General features: G+C 50.7%; 6 protein-coding genes across 6 annotated transcripts, besides 5 other annotated features; 2 read left to right on the forward strand and 4 right to left on the reverse strand.

The window, feature by feature from the left end:
- Positions 1-61: 61 nt before the first annotated feature.
- ACLA_007210 (uncharacterized protein) lies at positions 62-3,049 on the reverse strand (the record flags this gene model as incomplete). The annotated part of the gene is made up of 1 exon (XM_001273387.1): positions 62-3,049. One exon carries the CDS (start codon positions 3,047-3,049, stop codon positions 62-64), a length of 2,988 nt encoding a protein of 995 aa, XP_001273388.1.
- A 785-nt stretch (positions 3,050-3,834) lies between these two features.
- Positions 3,835-5,454, forward strand: ACLA_007220 (DEAD/DEAH box helicase; the record flags this gene model as incomplete). Its single annotated transcript, XM_001273388.1, has 1 exon — positions 3,835-5,454. The coding sequence occupies one exon, from the start codon at positions 3,835-3,837 to the stop codon at positions 5,452-5,454; it is 1,620 nt and encodes a 539-aa protein (XP_001273389.1).
- A 622-nt stretch (positions 5,455-6,076) lies between these two features.
- ACLA_007230 (GPI inositol-deacylase) lies at positions 6,077-9,812 on the reverse strand (the record flags this gene model as incomplete). The annotated part of the gene is made up of 6 exons (XM_001273389.1): positions 6,077-6,314; positions 6,366-6,592; positions 6,643-6,805; positions 6,854-8,219; positions 8,283-9,132; positions 9,189-9,812. 6 exons carry the CDS (start codon positions 9,810-9,812, stop codon positions 6,077-6,079), a joined length of 3,468 nt encoding a protein of 1,155 aa, XP_001273390.1.
- Positions 9,813-10,056: 244 nt separating this feature from the next.
- Positions 10,057-10,092: a microsatellite.
- Positions 10,093-10,212: 120 nt separating this feature from the next.
- Positions 10,213-10,243: a microsatellite.
- Positions 10,244-10,273: a microsatellite.
- A 586-nt stretch (positions 10,274-10,859) lies between these two features.
- Positions 10,860-10,906: a microsatellite.
- Positions 10,860-10,910: a microsatellite.
- An 875-nt stretch (positions 10,911-11,785) lies between these two features.
- On the reverse strand, positions 11,786-12,092 carry ACLA_007240 (uncharacterized protein; the record flags this gene model as incomplete). The annotated part of the gene is made up of 2 exons (XM_001273390.1): positions 11,786-11,874; positions 12,002-12,092. The coding sequence occupies 2 exons, from the start codon at positions 12,090-12,092 to the stop codon at positions 11,786-11,788; spliced, it is 180 nt and encodes a 59-aa protein (XP_001273391.1).
- Positions 12,093-14,361: 2,269 nt separating this feature from the next.
- Positions 14,362-15,998, forward strand: ACLA_007250 (sugar transporter family protein; the record flags this gene model as incomplete). The annotated part of the gene is made up of 4 exons (XM_001273391.1): positions 14,362-14,535; positions 14,582-14,847; positions 14,898-15,306; positions 15,363-15,998. 4 exons carry the CDS (start codon positions 14,362-14,364, stop codon positions 15,996-15,998), a joined length of 1,485 nt encoding a protein of 494 aa, XP_001273392.1.
- Positions 15,999-18,989: 2,991 nt separating this feature from the next.
- On the reverse strand, positions 18,990-22,250 carry ACLA_007260 (putative translation elongation factor eEF-3; the record flags this gene model as incomplete). The annotated part of the gene is made up of 2 exons (XM_001273392.1): positions 18,990-21,999; positions 22,063-22,250. 2 exons carry the CDS (start codon positions 22,248-22,250, stop codon positions 18,990-18,992), a joined length of 3,198 nt encoding a protein of 1,065 aa, XP_001273393.1.
- Between the last annotated feature and the right edge of the window lie 59 nt (positions 22,251-22,309).

The raw sequence follows: 22,309 nt of genomic DNA on the forward strand, positions 1-22,309 counted from the left end.
AACCCGAAATATCTATCCAAATCCCTTTATACCTAGCCAATATGTGGCAAATATATAGACTTCAGGTGACCGGACTCAAAGGCTCGGAATGGAAAGGGAGACTTTTCTTCTCATCGTCTTCATCTGACGAGGAACCCGAATTCCCGCGTCCAAGGCGTTTCTGGAAAGGAAGTTCGTCATCTGAGCTAGACAGCTCACCTGCCCTTTCCATTTTGGGTTCTATCTTCGGGTGCTCCTGCAGCGATTGCCGGGAACGTTTGCCTGTGCTGAAGTTTTCATCTCCAGAAGAGTCACCCTCTGATTCCGAATCCGACCCAGACGGAGATTCTCTGGGAGCTATATCTGAAGCCGGATGGCTGCCTCCGCTGTGCGGATCGAGTTTGATACCGTGCTGAGAACCGGTTTGCGAGTTGCTGTCGCTGTCGCTGTCTGATCCATTGTGGTCGAGATATGAATCTGATTCGGTGCCCGATTGCTCAAGTTCCGGTTTGATATCTGGCTGTGAGCGAATTTGGGCATGTTCAGGCACGACTTTGCGGTGGATATCGCTGTTGTGCTCGGATCCAACCTCGGACTCTGTCTCGTACTCTGAACCGGATTCTCCACTTTGACTAGATTTTATGTTCTCCTTTTTGAAAGGCGGCATAACCAATGGGCTCATAGGGACATCTCCATCCTCAGTTCCATTTCGAGGGTGTATTGCGGGTTTGTATTCGAAGTCGATATCCTCTTCATAATCAGACCCAGAAGCGGACTCGGGCTCAAGCTTAGAATTTTCGCAATTGCTCGACTGTATACCCTCTTCCTTGACTGCAAAATAAGGTTCCTGATGCAATGAGACTCCCCCTGACCTGGACTGATGTGGGGACAGTTTGTGTTCAGTGTCAATGCCTTCGTCGAATGCATCTGAATCAGACTCGTAACCAGACTCGTCTTCTTCGCTTTCATTGACATCGTATACTTCTGGCTTAACGACGGCTTCTGGAACTTCTTGTACTGTTGGTGTGACTTCGGCTTCATGTCGTAACTCAAGTGAGGTTCGATTTCTCTGATCGTCATCGCCATCAGACTCATCTTCAGCCGTCGATTCTTGGTTGTAACTGAATCGAATATTTTTGTTTTTGAGGCTATGATCAGGAGATCGAATACGATCCATCTCGATCCTCATCTTCGCTTCTTCGCTGGCACTCAAAATTGATTCGTTGGAATCAGAATCGTCGATATCCATAGCATCGTTACCGTGTTCAAACTGGCCGTCAGGGTCGCCATCACCGCGGATTCTCTCAGCACTCTGCTCGACGTTCATAGTGTTTGGATCAAGTTCCGGTAATCTCTTCATATCATCCATTCGATCATCTCTTTCATCTCGCACGACGGCGGACCACTCAGCCATTGCATAGGACTCAAGACGTCTTCTTTTTCGTCTATTTTCTGATAAATCCTCGTGGAGATCATGTATATCGTGTCCATATTCCTCCCACTCGCTTCGATATAGTGTTCTATCACGCCAGTCAACCAAGTCTTCTTTCAGCTTACGCTCGCCAGCCGGTTTGCATGACTTGGATTCTTCCTCTTTGGCCAAACTCAGGGATTCGATATCCTGCGGTGCTGACTGTCCCATGAGGTTCCAGAGACTCAGTTCCTCCGAACTATTGTTCTTCTGATCGATTTTCTCTGCGTGTTCATCCTCCAGATCCAAAAATGGCTCGTCGACGGGTGACAGTTCGGGCGACGATAGCAATGAAGAAGCCGACGATGACACCGCGGACTCACTGTCATGATCGTCCATTGACTCATCTGCATCCTCATGCGAAGATTGACTTCCCGATCTGCTTCTGGAGTCCCGCTCATCAGACGGCCCGTTGAATGGTACTTTCCCGGACAGTAGATCTTCAACCTCATTATAGTCCATGAGTTGTGACTGCCAGCCTTTCTTGTGACGAAGGTCTGCGACCTGCAGTCTGCATCTCCGTGCTAGACCAACCCAGAAATCGAAGCGATCGTGGGTCATATTGAGCACGTCGAGCGCGGTCTTGACATCGCGGGATCTTACCACGCGGGCTTTGCGGTTTCCAGTTTCCCTCATATTTCGGAGCCTTGATGCAGCGAAGAAGAGGGTAGACTGAACTAGACGACGGGTCACGCTAATAGTCAAAGCATAGAAATCCGCAAGGGCATCTGCTGTCATGGAAGGGGCCTCGTCTGCACAGGCTATATTGACCCAATTCTCTTCTAGCCTTGGACCACCCGAGTTCATGAAAAACCGCTCCGATAGTCTAATCCATTTGCCCAAATTGAATAGCTCCCCGGTAACATAGACGCTTGAACTAGGCAAAGGAGTCTCGTCCTGAGCCTCTAACTGCTCGTCTACCATTGTCGCTACATCCCGGTCCACAACCCACACATCCTGATGTATCTTCCTCCCGGCAACGTCTTCAGCTCGTTGTTCTTCGAGGGACAACAGCTCTGCATAATCCTCGAGTGCCCTGCAGCATTCCTGACTGATTTCCAGCGCTGCTGAAACATCACCAATAATGATCGTTCTGCTATGGCGATCCCGAAGATGCTGCCGCTCGAGCCCTTTGTGTAGGAGTTTTAAATGTTGCTGGACTTCCAACTCGGACTTCGAGCCAATCGCCTGTGCGATCTCCGGTATTCCGTTTTTACTCTTCTTGTCAAGTATATTGAATAAAGTTTCCTTCTCTTGGGGAGTCCATATCACGACGCCGTTCTGGGTGGCATTGTAGTTCTCATTGCGGACATCGGAGGACACGGTAGAATCGGCTGTTTCGGCAAGCACATTGGTGTATGCGTTGACGGCTTCTATTCCAAGTGATGTGCGAAGAGTATCTAGTATCTGAGCTCTTGTTCCCCGCGAAGCTCTGGGTAATACTTCGGGAGGAGTGTTTCCCTCGGGTTCCGCTGAATTGTAGCTATTGTATTCGTCGTTCCGAGGGGAAGAGGCAGAAAGCTTCGTGCTGGAATATCTGGCCTCGACATCGGACTCGGATCCCTCTTCGTCTTCCTCATAGACGCTTGAACTGCTCATTGTCAGGTGTTGAGGGGTTCAAGCAGACAGCACGCTGGAGACATCGAGTATGGGCGGATGACGAGAGCATCCCACCTATATATGGCACACAAGTATGCTATATAGGTATCATTTAGAATATTTGATCAGTTCAGCGATGCATGGACCAAAAAGCCAAAAAGTCGAGTGGAGGTACTTTATCGGCCAAAAGATTTCTGATAAGGCAGATCTATGTTTGCACTGTTTGCTTCTTCCCCATATTTTATCGACTGATGGGTATCAGAACCTGCATGACGATTGATCCTTGGACCAGATTTACTTTATGGCAGCTGGATGAACGTTTTTCGACGGAAACTGGGGGCTATCCCCTTCTTGCAAGTCCTCACCAGACCGTCTCGACCTCATTGGCGACCTCCGGCGCTACGTCATAGGAGGCTCAACTCTACCAACTCGGCCCTCACTCAAGCACCTCCGAAGTCACTTGAAACACCTGCAATAGTCCTCCGCGACTATCAAGAAGAATGCATCCAATCCGTACTAAAGTACTTGGATGAAGGGCATAAGCGCCTAGGGATTTCGCTCGCGACTGGTGCCGGTAAAACTGTGCGCATGATGCATACGCTTGGTTTGACTAGTGACTGATATCTTCTCATCCACAGGTCATCTTCACGGAATTGATAGGCCGAATACCACCGCGCAATGAAATTGGCGACAAGGCGCTGATTATCGTGCATCGGAGGGAGCTTGTTGAACAAGCAGCCAAGCACTGCCGCCGCGCATATCCAGACCGAACGATCGAGATCGAAATGGGAACTAGCCACGCCACTGGAACCGGAGACATTATCGTCGCGTCTGTACAGACTCTCGCACGGGGGACTAGACTTTCCAAGTTTGATCCGGCACAATTCAAGCTAGTTCTTGTGGATGAAGCGCATCACATTGTCGCACCGTCATACCGGGAGGCTCTGACGCATTTCGGAGTGGATAAAGAATCTCCGGACTCTCCAGCTCTCGTGGGCGTCTCCGCTACATTTTCTCGGTACGATGGACTGAAGCTAGGTGCTGCGATCGATCATATCGTCTACCACAAAGACTACATGGACATGATCGACGAGAAATGGCTTGCGAATGCGTTCTTCACCACGGTCCGCTCGGAGGCAAACCTGTCGAAGGTCAAGAAGGATAGCTTCGGAGACTTTGCAATCGGTTCGCTCTCCAAGGCCGTCAACACGGAAAGCGTGAATAACATTACCGTACGCGCGTGGCTGGCGAACGCGCAGGACCGCAAATCCACACTCGTGTTCTGTGTGGATGTCGCACACACCAAGGAGCTCACGGAGACCTTCCGCAACTACGGCATCGACGCTCGGTACATCACGGCAAAAACGTCGCGAGAAGCGCGGATGGAACAGCTGCGCGCGTTCCGAGACCGAGAGTATCCCGTCCTCCTGAACTGCGGTCTCTTTACTGAAGGAACCGACATCCCGAACATCGACTGCGTGCTCCTCGCCAGACCAACCCGGTCTCGGAACCTCCTCATACAGATGATCGGCCGTGGGCTCAGGCTGTACCCCGGCAAAGATGACTGCCACGTCATCGACATGGTAGCCACATTGAACACCGGCGTCCTCTCGACCCCGACGCTCTTCGGCCTCCATCCCGACGAAGTCCTCCAAAAGGCCAAAGCGAACGACCTGAAGGAGAAAGCCGAGGGCGCCTCCAAAACAACCCAAGAAGACAACGAAGCCCAGGAACCGTTGCCCTCCTCCGAGCCCACCACGGAGGACACAGACATCAAACTCACCTTCACCAAATACGACACGATCTACGACCTCATCGCCGACCTCAAATCCGAGAAACACATCCGCTCCCTAAGCCCGCACGCCTGGGTCCGCGTCGGCACTGACCGCTACATCCTCTCCGACGCTTCAGGCTGGCTCACAATCGACAAAGAAAAAGACACCGCACAAGCCTACACCACCACCAGCGACCCCAAACCCAACCCCTTCATCTTCACCGTCCGCCACGTCGCCAAGTTCAAAACCGCAGACGACAAACCAATGCACACCCGCCCCCGCCTCCTTGCCACAACCCCGGACTTCGAATCCGCCGTCCGCGCAGCAGACACTTTCGCCAGCGCCGAGTTCGAGGAGAAGTATATCACCTCGTGGCAGACGTGGCGGCAGTCCCCCGCGACGGCGGCGCAGGTGCGGTTCCTGAACAAAGCCAAGATCCGCCAGGGGGCGATTCATGCGCAGCAGCTTACGCGGGGCCAGGCAGCGGATATGATCACGAAGCTGAAGTTTGGGGGGAAGAAGCGGTTCGAGGCGCAGAAGGAGGGGCGGCTCGCTGAGTCGAAGAAGTTGCGGGGTGTGGAGGAGTTGATGAAGAAGGCCGGGGTGAAGGTTGGACCGGTTGAGGTGTAAATCATGAGTCTAATCTACTCTAATTTTCTAGTCCATAAATATAATCATGTATAATAGATATTGGATGAATGAAGTGTGGACGTTGGTATATGATTCTTTCTTCCTTGCATCACCTGCAAGTGATATCTATCAATCACCGCTGTGATATGTGTGTATGCATTAAACTTGGACAGAAAAAGAACAAAAAAAGGGAGAAAAGAAGAATTCTATATCCAGACCGTAAACAGAAAGGCCATCGGAGATAGACCATACATACAGCTCTTGTATATGATCAACAGGCAACGAGGACACGGAGTTGAAGGGGAGGAGGATGTTGAGATCAAGCACTCCGCAGGACATCCCAAGTATAGAGATGATGAGCACGGGACTAGGCAAATGTGCGGCGAGGGACTCAAAAGTATGGATATCTCTGTACAGTCAAGGGTTCCCACCAGCAGATGAGAAAGTGGGCAAAGAAAAAGAAAGAAAAATCAGAATTCCGCTCCCAAAACCACATAAAATCAACTCCGGTATGCGCGATGGTTCCTCAATTAAATTCAGATGACAAAAATAAAACAGGAGAAGGAGAATTAGATAAGGGGACATAAATGTTGACGTTTCAGATTGCGCGCGATGGTTTTGTTCATGGCTTCTTCTTCTGATGGCCTCCGCCGAGCTCAGATATACTGTGTCCGACGTCGTCGCCTTCGAGGATTCGCCATAATCGTCGGAAGGAGAAGCCGCTGCTGAAGAAGTAGATGATCACGAGCCAGGCGGCGAGGAAATTAGCGAGATGGTGGAGGAGGTAGGCGTATGATACACCGTAGACTGCCGAATAGATCGCCATGATGAAGAGGATCATGGATGTGACATGTTTTAGACTTTGACGTGGTCAGTAATCGGACTGGAGCAGTGGAAAAAACATCACATACCGAGTGGTGACTCGCGGAATCATGGTCCCGCTGGTCATCGTCTCCACGAGAAGGATAAAAGGCATTATCGACAAGACATTATGGTGTGACGAAAATGGCATGAACCAGTGGACAACAAGGTTGTGAGCCCAGACTAAGAGAACCAGAATATTAATCGGTAGAATCCAAAGCATGAGAAGGAATATCGAGTGCGCATAGTTGGAGAAATTGTAATGCGCGGTGGTTCTCTGCTTATGTTGTTAGTACGAGTTGCAAAACTAACAAACAAGTATCATACAGTTTCTCTCGCATGCCATTGAGCTCGCACACATGTTGCAAGCTGCACGATACATGCCACCATATAGGCGAATTGGTAGGGAACGATCGTGGATACAAGAACCAAGAGGATGGCCGTATTGATCATCCGCCGCCTCGGTGTAGGAGCACTAAAGATCGGAGTTCTGGTCAAGTTAGTCATTAGCCGGATATGCAGACGTTCCACGACTTACCCCTTCTCATTGCGTTTGATGTAGCCCGATTTGCTCTTCAGATATCCGTACAGGAAGGAGATGACTGAAAGAAGGACAAGTGCGAGGTAGTTGAGGATGACGCAGATACCAACACTGATGAAGCCGAAGACAGGTACTAAGAACCAGAAGAATGCGTCCTGCGAACCCAGGAGAAGGTCATTCCTTGTGAAATCGATTGGAGACTCCGTGGCATTCGCTCGCCAACGAAACGGATCATCGCTGGGTGGAAGTCGTGTGGATGTCGCGAATGAAGATGCCAGCAAAGACATGGCAAGTAGAAGAATTGGCAAGGATGACCGCAGCGCGCTGTCCAGACCTTCGGCGAACGTAATGAAATAGCCAGTCTCGTCATACACCTGGAATTGTTTGCGGAGAACGAGGGCGACAACGAGCACGGGGAATGCGGCAAAAATAGTGCGATAACGCATCACAAGCTCACCCAAACTGCCGACGATGTCCACCTTGAGGGAGATGTCGACGGTAGAACCACAGCTCGGATCAGTCCATAGTTGGAAGGAGACGCCGCCCAGAGCTGCTTGCTCGCGGAGTGGTGGAGGCATGAAGGGTGCCAGTCCATGAAGGTTCACGTTTACCTTTTCCACATTGACGAAGAATTTCGACTCATGCGGGTCGAGAATGGATTGTCGCAGCAGAGGAGCGAAGAGTTCCTGTTTGTTGCCGTGGTGGTGCCGGACGATGTGAAGCTTATAATCCAGCAAACTGGAATGCAACGCCGGGATCTTTACTTCAGTGACCATTGGACGGTTTGCAGGAAGTCTCATCTTCAAGCCCGTACTCAGCAAACCACCCAGGCCGCCACGGGCCCGAATCACAGCGTCTGAGCTATCTGAAAATTCGGCCAGAACCCAGCCTGTTGTGGGAGTATTGGCCTTGTCGACGACGGCAACGAACTGGTGCTCTGCGAGATCCTCCAGATCGTACTGTAAGTATGAGAAAGGTTGTACCCGATCGAAGGGATCCTTTGATGCTGGGGTCGAGGCCGGAAGGTGAATACTGTCTTCAGCGGCGTTCTTACAGGCGAGGCGAGTTGAGCCTGTGTTGCCTCCAGAAAAGTCCAGATTCATGGTGAATACCGATGCGAATTTGCCATTCTGCAGAGGGAAGACGCTGCAAAAGAGGACCTCCAAGTTGCCGTGTTCTCCAGTTTTGTCCAGCTTTTGATCCGTCAGGAAAGTGAACTTCTTTCCTGAGACTCCCTGGGGCGGAATCGGCAAGAGATGAACCTTGGGCCCTGTGCGGTGGCCCAGCTCGCGAAGGATAAGTCGTTGACCTTGGGACATTATTGAGTTGGCTTTATCTTCTAAGGTCAAGAGAGTGTTGGGTTCTGTGACGGTGACGATCAGAAAGGTGGCAACGGATAGGGTTAAGGAGCAGCTAACAAACAGACCTTTTTGTGGAAGCGTTCTTTCGGCGACAGATTCCAACCCGGTGAGGTACCATTTTTTGAATATCCTCATCCGCTCGGCCCTGGGCTTGGTTTGGCTTGCACGGCGAACATCGACAATATCGAAAAGCGATTTGATGATTGTTTTGCGGAATTGATCACACCATGTAATGGAAAGGTGGTCCATCCCGATCCAGACATCGGGGATGGTCGAGGTGAACACGGTGAAGCCGTGCGTTTCTGGGACAAGGGATGAAATACTGGCGTAGTCGGATGGTACGACGGTGTCGCGCGAGCCTCCTGCGATGGAGATGAGGGTCACATGCCATAGAGGGTTGTTGTTGGCCCAAGTCTGCGAGTATGCTTCCCGCCAGTAGTCATTGATCTGCTTGTAGGTATGAACAATATCCGATTCAAACGAGACGGGCGGTTTCGCATGGGGAGCGGACATCGTGACGATCGTGTTCACCGAATTAGCCTGGTAATTGGCCATTGTCAAGGCGGTACGGGCGACGATGCCACCCATGGAGTGCCCGACGAGGATGACCGAGCTGGGATCCGGAAGTTGGGGATCCCGTCGCGATCGCTTCGGATCATGATAAAGGGAGAGGATATATGCGACAGCCTCGTTCACGTATTCCGCCTGGTCAAGGAGCGTCTGACCATGGAACGCGGCCATATCCTCGTTGAAATCGATCATGAAGAAATCCAAGCTTCGAGTTCCGGCTTTGACACGCTCTTGATCATGACGGACGACATCGTGATAGTGTCTCGAGGCTTCGGCGGCAAGGGATCGGACTTGTCGGTAGCTACCGGCGTTTCCGGGAAGGAAGAGCACAGGGGCTCCATTCAACTAGAGAAATTGGGATTCAGCGAATAGACGATGACGGATTCGAAAACCGATCTTACCCCGAGATTCTCCTGATTGTACGGATCAACACCCTCCTCACGGTAAAGGTAGAGGTTGTATTTGCTCGCGAAGCGCGTGTGTTCCGTATCGAAGCCTACCATGCGAAGAAACGTTGGGCTCATCACGGGTATCCCACAGCCATCTCCGCCGATCTGACGAGAGGAAAAGGAGCGGACGATGAAAAAGAGAAATATCGATGCCACAAGAGTGGTGATGGCCGTCAGGACCGAGCAGGACCACGGGCTGCGGAGTCGGGAGGATCGAAGCCGAAAGCTCTCAGGGGAGCCCCCCATCGGGAGTCGTTGCGAGGCCAATGGCATGAGGAGGGAGGAGGAGGGAGGTTTTGTATCGGCGGATGTGACGGCCATGGTTGGTGTCGTCGTTGTCGTCGAGGCAGACGGGGTCCTCCACAGGCTGGAGTTCCTAGAACGAGGGGTTGAGGCGCCGTTGTCTCGTCGGAGATCGAAGCTGGTGCCTCTCTTCGCTATCTGGGAGCGCGACTTTTCGGACGTCTCGAAGGCATTATTAGGGGTATGTGCTGCTGATTCCGTCGGAGTTCGAGAGACCGGAGACGAGTCTTCAGCGTCGTCCTCGACAGGCGAGCCAGACAAGCGTCTGTGCATTGGAGGTGGAGATACTCGTACTCATCCAGCACGCAGGAACCGATCGAAGCTTTCTGGGTGGAAGGGCGGATCGCAGTTTGGAGGCCGTGGGTTGGGTGGGTTTACCGCGACAGCGGTAAGGGATGAGCTCAAGAATGCGAAAAGGAGCAATTGGGACAAGTTGATTGGAAGGAGAGCAGGAACTGCGCAATCGAACGAGTGTAAGGGTGAAGACCGATTAGGTGGCTGGTTTTGCAGTCTAGCCTTTTTTTTTTTTTGTGTTTTCTTTTTCTTTTCTTTTGTCACCGTATCTCCTAAATTTTTTTTTTTTTTTCGATTAATCCCCTTTTGGTGCAGAACGCAAAAGAGCGACAGACCCTTGACCGGGGAACGCGGGGAGTAGACCGGATGGGATGATAAGGAGGGAGAGGAGAGAGAGAGAGAGGCAGGTAGAGATGAGATGAGATGAGATGAAATGAAATCAAGGCGAAGAAGAGCAAGGGAAGAGAGAGAGGTTAGACGTACCTGGAGTCCTGAACCTGATTCTTCCCAGCCTTGCCTTTCCTTCAGGTAGCTTGTTCCTCCCGCAGGCACCGTGAGATCCAATCTACCTGATAATCCAATAAAACGGGGCGTTGATTTGTCTGGATCGTGCTTTTTTTTTCTTCTTCCTGCTGGGTAGCCGGAGACGGAACGGGCTTGGCGGATGCACTCGGCACGACTCTTATCTCCACGAAAGATTATTAGGCCTTTCTCGAGCGTAGTAAAGTGATTGTAGCAATGATGAATTGTCGCAGAGAAGCAAAATAGGGATCAAGACCTAGGTTGAGTAAGGGGTCCATGTGATGCTGTATAGACAGACTACGGAGTAGAAGTAGTCAACCCTTCACAGATAAAAGTTGAGCGGGCGACGTCATTAGTTACTCAAGCTTGCAGACACAAATGCAACACCAAAAAGCATGTTCCCAGGTTCGATCGCACAGTCTACAGAGTCCCAGCCAACTATCTACTAGGAAAGGAGTCATTGCCCGTAGTAATGGAGTTACAATCATCCTCAGGAGCTCTTAGACTACTACTACTACTACTACTACTACTACTACTACTACTACTACTACCTACTTACAGCACGCCATCCCAAGCCTTGCCCAACAATTGAGATCCAATCAGAATGATCCGCAGAGAAATAACAACTCATAGCTACCTACTCCGGGTTCTATCTACAAAACTTCTATTCTATAGGCTCAAATGTCGGATTGTATACAACGACTTACCCGAATTATCGTGTGTTGCGTATATAGAATTTCATGAGAACACCTTCTTCATGAGCTCATGTCACTGCACTGTAACACATCATATCACCGTGACCAGTGTATCTATCCCCAGGAGTCAATAGATACCAAGGTACTATCCAACCAGTAGCTCAGCGACATCCAGGCACCAACACAGAGTGCGGAGTTCAGCCTTGGTATTGAAAAACCGACATCTCCCACTCTCCTCATTTTTCGTCCTCAAATCAATTCTCCTCGGAAGCAGCATCCGTACCCTGAGTTGGTCTGAAGCAAGAACGTAGGTATTGATTTCCTGCTGGTCAATTTTAAGTAAAGGATGATGAAGAAAACTTTCTACTATGATTCGGTCATCTTCCAAGTCGTGGCTGGAGTGATATTACTGCATATTAAGCAGATTCTGACAAGCTTCCATTTTCCTATAGTTTTGTCCAGACTGAAGTATCCGACGCATGCTAACTAGTACCACAGGATGTTGAATAGAGGATTGGTCGAAGGACTGTCATGAAGGATCGGTCTCTGAAGAGAAGACACAACACGTATTGGATGGTCTCGCTGATGGAATTTCAGAAGCCATCTCTCGATGAAGATCCTCTGGCATGGTCTTGGCTTCGATATGGAGTAAAGGCAAGCCATTCTACCGGAGATTATTCTTCTTTACAGAAGGCCTGACTGGAGTACTATCAGGTTAGGTTATCAATGTGAATTCTACCATGTTTCTTCCAAAGTGGGATGTTTTGCCCAGGCAGCGACGGTGACACTTTCATTCCTTAATGGGGTGATGTTGCCTGATGGATCTGCATGAGAATATGAAGTAGTCTATCAGCTGTGTTAACAGTACCTTGGCTTGCTGGCGACCAGACCCGCCCACAGATAGCTGCTTTTAGAAGGTGACCCTGTACTAGTTAGAAGATTGTGATATACCTTTCTCCTTTGATACTGTCAGAGCGGAACACCCAACAAGTAGACAGTAATCGAGCATCTTGGTACGTTCCTGTCGCTGAATCATATCCATACTTGGCATCACCAGGACTGGATCCTCTCTGATCGTACCGCGTTCATGCTTGGTTTATCATAGTAGAAGAACATATGTTGAACAGCTTGGGAGCAAGATAACAATTCAGGTGCTGTATTCCCAATAACCTAGCATGTCGTTTGGGCATAACTCCCTCTCAGACCTAAGCGCAAGCCGTGGCTGAGGGTGTAAAGAGTTGGTCAAATATTACTGGTACTCAAAAATTGTTGCGATGATGCATGTAAAGGGGCACTATTGAGAATTTTCGGCTCCCGCTCCCACTCGCGGATGTAGTTGTCACACTGGGCTCATGATCAACTAGTCCTAGCCATGCCCATCGTGCGCGGTTCGAAGGACATGGGGTGCAGTCATTGAGCGGCGGAAATTGCACTGTTTGAACTGAGACAGTGTCAGTAGGTTATACCACTTTGAACGATCGTTTCCAGGGATAGAGGAATACCGGAATCGCTCTTATATTTGTCGTCCGGAAGTCTCTTACTTTCGCAGCATACTTTCCATTATGTAACGATCACTGTGACGGCGCTGCTGACTGGCTTCAAATCGAATACTAAGCCCCAAAGCCTCGAACCATGTGGTTCTTCAATACACGCGTCAGTCGTTTGATTGTTGCAGAGCCCGATTTCCCATTGAGAGTTCCATGGCAGCCTTGAATAAGGTGTCTGTACTATTTTGTCAACTCTCCCACAGTTATTATTCATCAATAAATCGCATTGAATGAAGATTTGACATTGTTAAAATCATTATCTGTGAGTGTGTCGATAGAAGCTTTTGGCCAAGAGGGTCAAGAGACCAAGACATGTCTAGGCAAGCCTAACGCGAGTCTAAAATTCAACACCGACATTGCAAACTCAACAAAATATCCAACAGTTGTTGAGTGTCATCATGATCAATAAGATTGATATATACTTCACTATCTACGTAGTTTCTTAAAGATAAAACATTATATTATTCTGTACACCAGAGGTTATCGCCATGTCGATGCAGAAGGGAGGACTTCCCCGGAATGAAGTCCAAGCATCCCCACATTCACACCCCGCACGATGCGGGATTATTTCTCAGTCTGTGCAGACTGTAGGGCTCAGGCGGACATCTGAATTTTTCTGAAATAATAAATGGATGCTAAAATTTTGCCAGCCTCAGTCGGTAATCGATCCCGATCTGAGCCATCCTCGCGTGTTGTTCTGGGGACAGAGACGATCATTACCTCCTCGATGATTGGTGTCAACTCAAAGGTTTGCTTCGAGACGAATCACACGGCGAGTGGCTTGGGGGATTCAACCAGGTGACCGGTCTGTTCCCAGTTATGCAAAAAGCCCGTAGCTTGGTGCGTTTGGACGCGGGTTGTGGGGTCGAAAAGATTTTCGCTTGTTAGTTGTAACCTCGTTGCTCTTCTCCGGTCCTTAGGTAATAGGTAGCAGTGAGCTGATAAAAGGGCCGATGACCGGGAATTCTGTAGAAACTCGGTTTATGGGCGATATAGAACTCTTGCTAGTGCTGCGCAATATGAAGTCTGATTCGATATCATTATCTACGGCGTGTGACTGCGTCAACTGTGCTCCGTCGACAGTGTACATCCCCAGAATGTGGAGATGCTTGGCCAATCTGGAGTAGGGCTTGGCGGGGGTCGTACAGGCATCATTCTTTCATTCAATACTTTTGACGGCTCATGGAAGAGAAATTATCAAGCCCTTGTAATGCGAAAGAGTCCGGTTCATCGCAGGCAGCAACCTAAGCTGAACACACATCCCGATGATTCCAGATAGAATCTAGAACTCTGTCAACGGCGTAGTATGCAAGGAGTCAAGACGGCTCCATCTACTCCGTGCTAAGAACTACCTTAGGAAGAAACTTGACTTAGGGCGATTCAGGCGCCCCGAGTGCTACCTAAAGCTTCCATCGGTTCGTCCATGGATCAGCCAGAGCTTCCCACCGTCGACGCTTAATCCTGCTTAGTCTCTCTCAGCATAGGCGATCGGCGCTGTGTTCACGGTTAGTCTACCTGTTTCACTATCTAGTGTACTACGCAGATAATTCATCTCGGACGGAGGGGTCATTTTTCGCTTATGTCTGATCAACCGAGCTGACTCCGTTATCATCTCGGGTGTCAATTTAAACCAGTCATCCCCCCCCCTTGCTGTTCGGGAAATCAAACAATCTGCTTCCTACTCTACTTTTTCGCCATTTTCAACACTCCATCTTACTGTAATCTCACATATCGTTGAATCTGACTTCGGTCAGCACTCTCAAAATGGCTCAACCTTACGATGAGTCCTCCACTACGAGTGTGGAGGACAGCCATCGCATGAGTCCTGGAAGATATCTTGTTACTCGAGTCTCAACGCTGGTACCTCCGATGAACCCAGCTCCCAACCCATTCAAAGCGCTTGCAATGCTAAACAAAGAGCAGTGGCTCTTCTTCTTGGTTCGTTTCCATCAAGAATGCTAAAACCTCAAGGCTAACGATTCAGGTCGCTTTTTGCGGTTGGACATGGGACGCCTTTGATTTCTTTACCGTCTCCCTCACCACCTCCGGCCTGGCGGAAACATTCGACAAATCCATCTCCGACATTACCTGGGGCATCACCCTAGTTCTGATGCTCCGGTCCATCGGCGCCATCACATTTGGCATCGCGTCCGATCGCTGGGGTCGCAAATGGCCGTTCATCGTGAATAACCTCCTCTTCATTGTTCTGGAACTCGGCACGGGTTTCTGCCAGACATACAACCAATTCCTGTAAGCTCCTCGGTACTCCAACTAAAACATCGCTAACGATACGTGTCCAGCGCCTGCCGTGCTCTGTTCGGAATCGCCATGGGCGGCCTATACGGCAATGCAGCGGCTACCGCCCTCGAGGATTGTCCCATGGAGGCACGCGGTATCGTCTCCGGCCTGCTGCAGCAGGGCTACGCCTTTGGATACCTGCTAGCCACGGCGCTTGCACGCGCTCTAGTCGACACGACCCCGCACGGCTGGAGGCCATTCTACTGGTTCGGTGCCTGTCCTCCCGTTCTAATCATTCTCTTCCGGCTCTGTCTGCCTGAGACTCAAGCCTTCCGCCAGCGCCAGGCCATCCGCGCCGAAACCCGCGGCGGCGTGGCCTCGTCGTTCCTCTCAGAGGGCAAGATCGCGCTGAAGCGCCACTGGCTGCTTCTGATCTATCTCGTCCTGCTCATGGCCGGATTCAACTTCATGGTGAGTCTCATATCCCGCCCCCTGCCCAGTCCGATCCCTCTAACAAGGCTCCATAGTCCCACGGCTCCCAAGACCTCTACCCCACCATGCTCCAGAACCAGTTCCGCTTCTCCCCCAACGCCGTCACCGTCACCCAGGTCATCGCGAACCTCGGTGCCCTCTCCGGTGGCACCCTCTGCGGCTGGGCCAGTCAGATCTTCGGCCGCCGCTTCTCCGTCATCGCCATCAGCATCGTCGGCGGCGCCCTACTCTACCCCTACACCTTCATCTCCGATAAGTCCGTCATGGCGGCCGCGTTCTTCCAGCAGTTCTGCGTGCAGGGCGCATGGGGTGTGGTCCCGATCCATCTAATGGAGCTTTCGCCCGGTCCTATCCGCACCTTCGCCGTTGGCACTGCCTATCAGCTCGGTAATCTGGTCTCGTCTGCGAGCTCTACCATCGAGTCGACAATTGGGGAGCGGTTCCCGCTGCCGCCGACGGACAAGGTCAAGCACCGCTACCAGTACGGTAAAGTGATTTGCATCTTCATGGGGTGTGTCTACGCGTATGTCATCATCGTGACCTTTCTCGGTCCGGAGAAATTGGGCCGCCAGTTTGATGCCGCGCATGACTCGGACTTGGCGGCTGCGACTGCTGAACGGGGAGTCATCGATGAAGATCTTGAGAAGGCAACGGCTTCACACAAGGCGTGAACAGCGATATATCTGGCGATGACTGATGAGTTTGATGCTTGGGTGGTATTTGCTTATATTAATCAGATTTGCTGACATGGTATGGTCTAATGTGATATTCGTGTTAATCTACCTGCACTCTGGCTAGGCATCAACCACGATGGATTCGGTTTCATGAAGATTATTTACTTTCCCTTACCGCAGGCACTCATGTTGTCTGCTTCGTATTGCTCAAGGTCTTTGACCTTTTCTATGTGTAGTAGTAGTAGTAGTAGAAGAAGTATTCATACCCCTTCAGCTCGCCTTCTATGCGGCTGCTATGCTGTAGGAGCTGCGCTCCAAGGAGACAGTGCCTGTACTGGTTTACATGCACTTTAACATCATGGAAAAGAGAGAGAATATGAAGCAGTCCCAAAGCCCATTGTACATACAATGTTCAACATAGAAGAGAATACCATGCTTTGAAAAACAACATTATTTGCCCAGGTCAGCCAGTTATTTTAATGCTTTGGATATCTTCGTGTCAGCCTCAGCAACTTTATATTGACATCATTCATCTTTGACTGTATTTCATCTACTTCTGCCCTATGCCCGTGCCCTTTTCTCTCCTCTCCCACAGCTTGATGTCAGCGATTAGCTCTGCTTTGCGGAGCTTCTGTGCTGGCGTCAGGAGGGTGCCTCCTCCTGACCCCAGCGCTCCTCATCTGAGTCTGGAAGATCGTAGGTCTTTGACCTATTCTGCTTGCCCAGATAAGGAATTTCCTGAACGCTTTCGAGGTCTTTTTGTCAACATCGGCGATTTTATGATCCACCTCATCTAACTTTCTCTCAAGTTCATTCCTTTCTGCTCGGTACTCCCTTCACTTTTGTCATCAATTTCTTTATGTCGGCCGGTGACTCCTTTCCACGGAGCTTCTGCGCTGGAGTTGGGAGAGACCCTCTCGTTCCGTCTGATAGCCGTCTCTTTCCTCCTTTCTATTGTTTCAAGTCGGCCACTGACTTCGTCTCGTGGAGCTCTTGCGCCGAAAGTGGGAGCGGTTTTCCTCGTTCTGCCCGATGGCCCTTCCGTTCCCCCTTCTGATTCTTGAGTCTCGCCAAATAGTTTCCATATTCCCCTAATGCAAAGCTTTCGACACCAAAGCCGCTGTAAGACTGTAGCTTTGATGTTGAAAGGCGATTGACTCTTCAGTTGTCAAGCAAGAGGAAGAAATTTTGAGCTGCTAACTGAACATTAACTCCCTTCTGCATTTGTTTAGCAAATCATTGGCAGATCTGCTCGGAATATGCCGTGGTAAGATTTAACTTGAAGACCATCATGGAGAACTTCCATCATTCCTACCATTCCCCTTTCGGTGTGGAGAAACGCCGGTTCTGCGCGTGAGGATTTGACAGTCGATAGTACAGTACTTTGTGACCAAGGTGCTATCATTGCAGAACAGCATTTCTTTGCTGGGCCTGGGTCGGTTCTTCCGCAGCATACGCGGGCCATCCTTGACCCTCGATCGCATGTTTGTTTCTCTGAGGTGTTTCTTCGCAGCTTGTAGTTCATTTCTATTTCATAGGGTATTTTCTGGATTGGACCTGGTAAGTTCAGCAGAGATGGCGTTCTTAAAATAGAGCCTTACTTTGAACAGTACGATTCCCTTGAGAATTGCCATCCAGATTCCACCATATGAATAGTAAAAAGGAGGTAGCCATGCTCCTTTATAATCCTAATAGACTTCAGTTTACCGAGCCATTAAGGCATGAATCCGGCTCTTGGTAATATAGAATTGGAGAGTAGTCCTTATAGCACCCTCTTCGTGAAGACAGCGGTTTTGCCGTTGGGGATGCTCTCGTATGTAGCCTGACATTCTTGATGGTAGGGACTCTGGAGTGGTTTGACTGAGGGCCAAGGCACACTGGCAACTCATTGTGAGACATGAGCTCATGTGCCAATCCCTCTTCATCAAGACCAGCCATGTAATACAAATCCAAGATTAGGCCAGATTGTGATTTTCAGGATGAGAGATGTTGACATGTGGGATGAGTAGATGATGATCATGGTAAATAATAACTATCCATGCAGATCCTGATGGTGATGAAACACGGCGAGGAGTCGGGAAAAGGATATAGTAGGCTAGGTGAAGTCAACGCTGACGCGAAGCAGACGCGCTGCCTGAGGGTGTTCTTCTGAGCTGTTACTGTTTCTCGGACTTCTCTATCACTTCTTCAGCGCCTTCCATATTTGAAGCATTCTCCATATGTCATCCGCGTTATTGTAGCAACAAAGCGTTGTAACTGTCAACCTTTCATCTCAATCGTGCTCCGCAGATCAAGATACTGACTGAGAAACTCAGCTTCGAAGAAGAGTAGATAGACAACGTAAGTGCCGCGAGCAGCGAAGCATGTACGTAGCAAAATGCAAAAATGCGATGGTGACAAACAGACATATCGTCGCCTGCCGAGGTGAGAGCATCTCAAACATGTGCGATTATTTCACCAAAGGAGGCATACATGCTACTGCCACTCTATCTAGAGCATCCCCCAAGTGCTCTCACAATAAGACCTTAGCAGTAGAGCAGCCGTGAAAGTTGAGGGGTTCAGTCTATGACTTGGAATTGATACCTACACTCCAACATTATGTTTTATGCTTTGCAGGTTCATGAGCACATATTGGATTATCGTTTATGAAATACGAGCTGGCTTACGATCCCTATGCCTTGACTGTCAGCAGCCCTGATAAGATAGACTAACCGAATTCGGTAAGATGGGGGTGCAGGACTCAACCAAAGTGGAGATTAAGTAATCCGTTGCCTGTCCTCCGCTCCAGATATGCATTTTGAATAGCTTCATCTTTGCGTTCAACAATTAAAATGATTGAAATGAGATTCACACTTCAAAAATTGTAATGAAATTCATACTTCATACTATCATAACGTCTATAAACACAACAGACTTGTAGCCAGCCAGCAATGATATCGAAAACCCATTATGAATTGACTTTTCCTCCCCTCCGTTTCCTGCTTCCTCTTAAAAGTCATCTTCGTCAGAGAAAACCTCTTCTCCCCGTTTCTTTCTGGCTAACCTCTCTTTCTTCTTCTTTCTGAGTTCAGAAGAAGTGAGCTTCTTCTTCTTCTCAACCACAGTCTTGTTGCCATACGCATCAGTCACTTCCTCGGGACCCTCCTTGTCCTGGAGACGAGGACCGGAACCCTGACCCTGAACCCAGTTGTGGCCGGAGGGAGTCATCTTGCCGTCCATGACAGCCCAGACTTCCTCGGTCAGGTTCTCAGTGAACTCACGGGAGTGAGTGATGATGACAACACCACCCTCGAAAGACTTGAGAGCCTTGGAGAGAGCACCAAGGGAGTCACGGTCGAGATAGTTGGTGGGCTCGTCCAGGACGATGACGTGGGGACGCTGCCACGAGCAAGCGGCGAGGACGACCTTGACACGCTGACCACCGGACAGACCGCGCATACGGGAGTGAGAGACAAGCTCAGCATCCAGACCGAAGTTGGCGCAGTGAATCTCAATCTCCTTACGGACCAGAGGGCGGAACTGACCGCTGGCGAGGGCCTCCTTCTGATCAACCTCGGCAACCATCTTGGCGTGGGACTGCATGATCTCGCTACGAGGAATCCAGGCGTTGTCGGTGCTCATCATGGGAACCCACTTCTCACTCTTCATGCCGATGTTGTCACCAAGAGCGAACGAACACTCGTACTCGTAGCTGTTCTTGAACTTGCGACGAGAGTGGATACCGATGACACGACGGAAGGTACCCTCGATCTTGTAGATTTTGTCCATGGCCTTCTCGTCCTCCTCGGTGACGATCTTGTTGGCACGGTCCATGGTCTCACGGTCCTCACCGGTCTGGAAACGCCACTGAATGTACTCGGAGGGAGTCTTGTCCAGGTGGTTATCGATGTGGGCGAAAGCGTGCTGCTTGATGTAGGCGATACGGATGTTCTCGTGCTGGTAGACGTCACCGGTGGTGGGGATAAGCTCACCGGTCAAGACGTTGACCAGGGTGGATTTACCGGCACCGTTGGGACCGATGACGGCAATACGGGAACCAAGGGAGATTTGGAAGGTGATGTCGGTAAGCTGAGGGCGAGGAGTGTTGGGGTACTGGAAGGTCATGTTGCTGACACGAATGATGGCCTTGGCCTTGGTCTTGACACCCTCAAGGAAACCAGGCTCGGGGAACTTGAACTCCATGTCGGAGGCGCTGAGCTCGTAGTAGGAGCGAGCACTGGGGACCTTCTTGACGAACTCGCTCAGGTTACCACGGTAACGCTTGAGCTTGAAGCGCTCGTAGTGGACGACGTGCTGGATAACGTTATCCAAGAATTTGCTGTCGTGGGAGACAATAATGGAAGTGCAGGGGGAGGTGCAAAGGTAATTCTCGAGCCAGGCAACGTTCTTGACGTCCAGATGGTTGGTAGGCTCGTCAAGCAACAGAATATCGGGCTTCTCGAACACAGCACGGGCAAGAGCCAGCTTCATCTTCCATCCACCGGACAGAGAGGTGATGGGTCCTTCGAACTGCTCACGGAGGAAACCGAACTCCTCGAGCTTGGACTCGACCTCGGCCTGAGGGATCTCGATACCGACCTCGCGAAGCTTCTTCATGGTCCAGCCAATGACAGTCTGCTCAGTATCGGCGGCGTCCAGGTCGTGCTCGACGTAGACGGTCTTGACCTCATCCTTCTTGGGGAAACCCTCCAGCTGCTCGTTGTTGATAGCACGCATGAGAGTGGTCTTTCCGGTACCGTTGGGTCCGAGAAGACCGTAGCGCTGGCCACGCTTGAGACGGAGAGAAGTCTGGTTCAGCAGGATCTTGGCACCATAAGCCAGGGAGAAGGTGCAGTTGCAAAGATCCTCACCCTCCTCCTCATCAGAGAGGACGGCATCGGCCTCAGCAGCACCAGGAGAGGCACGCTTGCGGAGAGTCTCAGCAATAGTCTTGGCCTCAGTCTCACCAACAATGGCAGAGATGTAAGGAACAGCGTTCTGGGTCCAGCTGACAACCTCGACATCCTTCTCATCGACGAGCTGACCAGAAATAGCAGCAACGTAGTTGATGATAGCCTCAGATTTCTCGATTTGAGCCTTGTACTTGGGGGAAAGGATATCCTTCAGGATAGCGGAGACGGTAGAGACATCACCGGCGGTGGAAATCTCGGGAATCTTGCCATCCTTGACATCACCGACACGGATGAGGGTATCCAAGGCCTGCTTGGTCTTCTCACGAGCCTCAGGATCGGCCAGAGTATCGAAGTTCTTCTCGAGACGAGGCATCAACTTGGGCAAGAAGGGAGCGACAATCTGAGGGTCGTCCACGAGCTTACACATGTTGTCGACGATGACGGCGGTCTTACGCTTGATGGCGGTTTCACGCTCAACAAGACCACGGTCAAGTAGGGGGACCATGATAGCGAGGGTAGGACCAGTGACATCGGAAACGAAAGTAGTGGCACCGAGCAAGTGAACAGTCTCGGGGACGTTCTCAGGCTTAGCGATACACTTGATGAGCTCGGGAATGAAGCGCTCAATATCCTTGTTGACGATGAGACCGCAAACCTTCTCCATGGTGGAGTAGGCGGCCTTCTTGATGTCGGCCTTGGTGTCCCACATGGCCTCGGATACGACCGGGATCAGATCGGGCACACGGAAGGAGAGCTGAGCGGGAGCAGACTCGATGAGCGAGTTGATGCAGTCCAGAGCACACATCTTCTCCTGCCACTTCTGCGCGTTCTGCAGAGACTCGGTGATGACGGGCAGAACGGCCTTGACAGCGTTACCGTTAATACCCTGGACGATGGCAACGGCAGCGGCCGCAGCGGCCTTCTGAACAGGGACCATCTTGTCACCGGAAGCGGCGAGAACGGGACCAAGGAGAGTGACAAGGTGAGGCTCGACACCGGGGGCGATGGTCTGGTGAGCGGCGATAGCGCGGATGGCCTCGCAAGCACGCTCACGAGCGGTAGCATCCTTCTTGTTGGAGAGCTGCTTCTGGAAGGTCTCAACGGCCCTATAAGTTCGCACAGTTAGCAAACAGGCCCAAAAGATTCCATTTTGGGTGGGTTCAACGTACTTGATGGGCAGAGTCTGCTCAGGGATAGGACCGCTGAAGTAGTGGGCGAGGTTATCGGTGGCAGCGTTGACCTCATCCTGGCTTGTCGAGATGTTGAGGTTCTTGATCAAGTCCTCGAGGACAGCGACGGCCTGGGCGGTCTCCTTGCCAGAGACGGCAGGAACTGAAGAAACATCGACAGCGGGCATTTTGACTGAATTCGTAAAAGACGAGAAAAAGAATTAAGAGGTGAAGAGGAAATGAAGTA

Source organism: Aspergillus clavatus, genomic scaffold, assembly GCF_000002715.2.
Source record: "Aspergillus clavatus NRRL 1 1099423829797 genomic scaffold, whole genome shotgun sequence".
NCBI classification, from domain to species: domain Eukaryota; kingdom Fungi; phylum Ascomycota; class Eurotiomycetes; order Eurotiales; family Aspergillaceae; genus Aspergillus; species Aspergillus clavatus.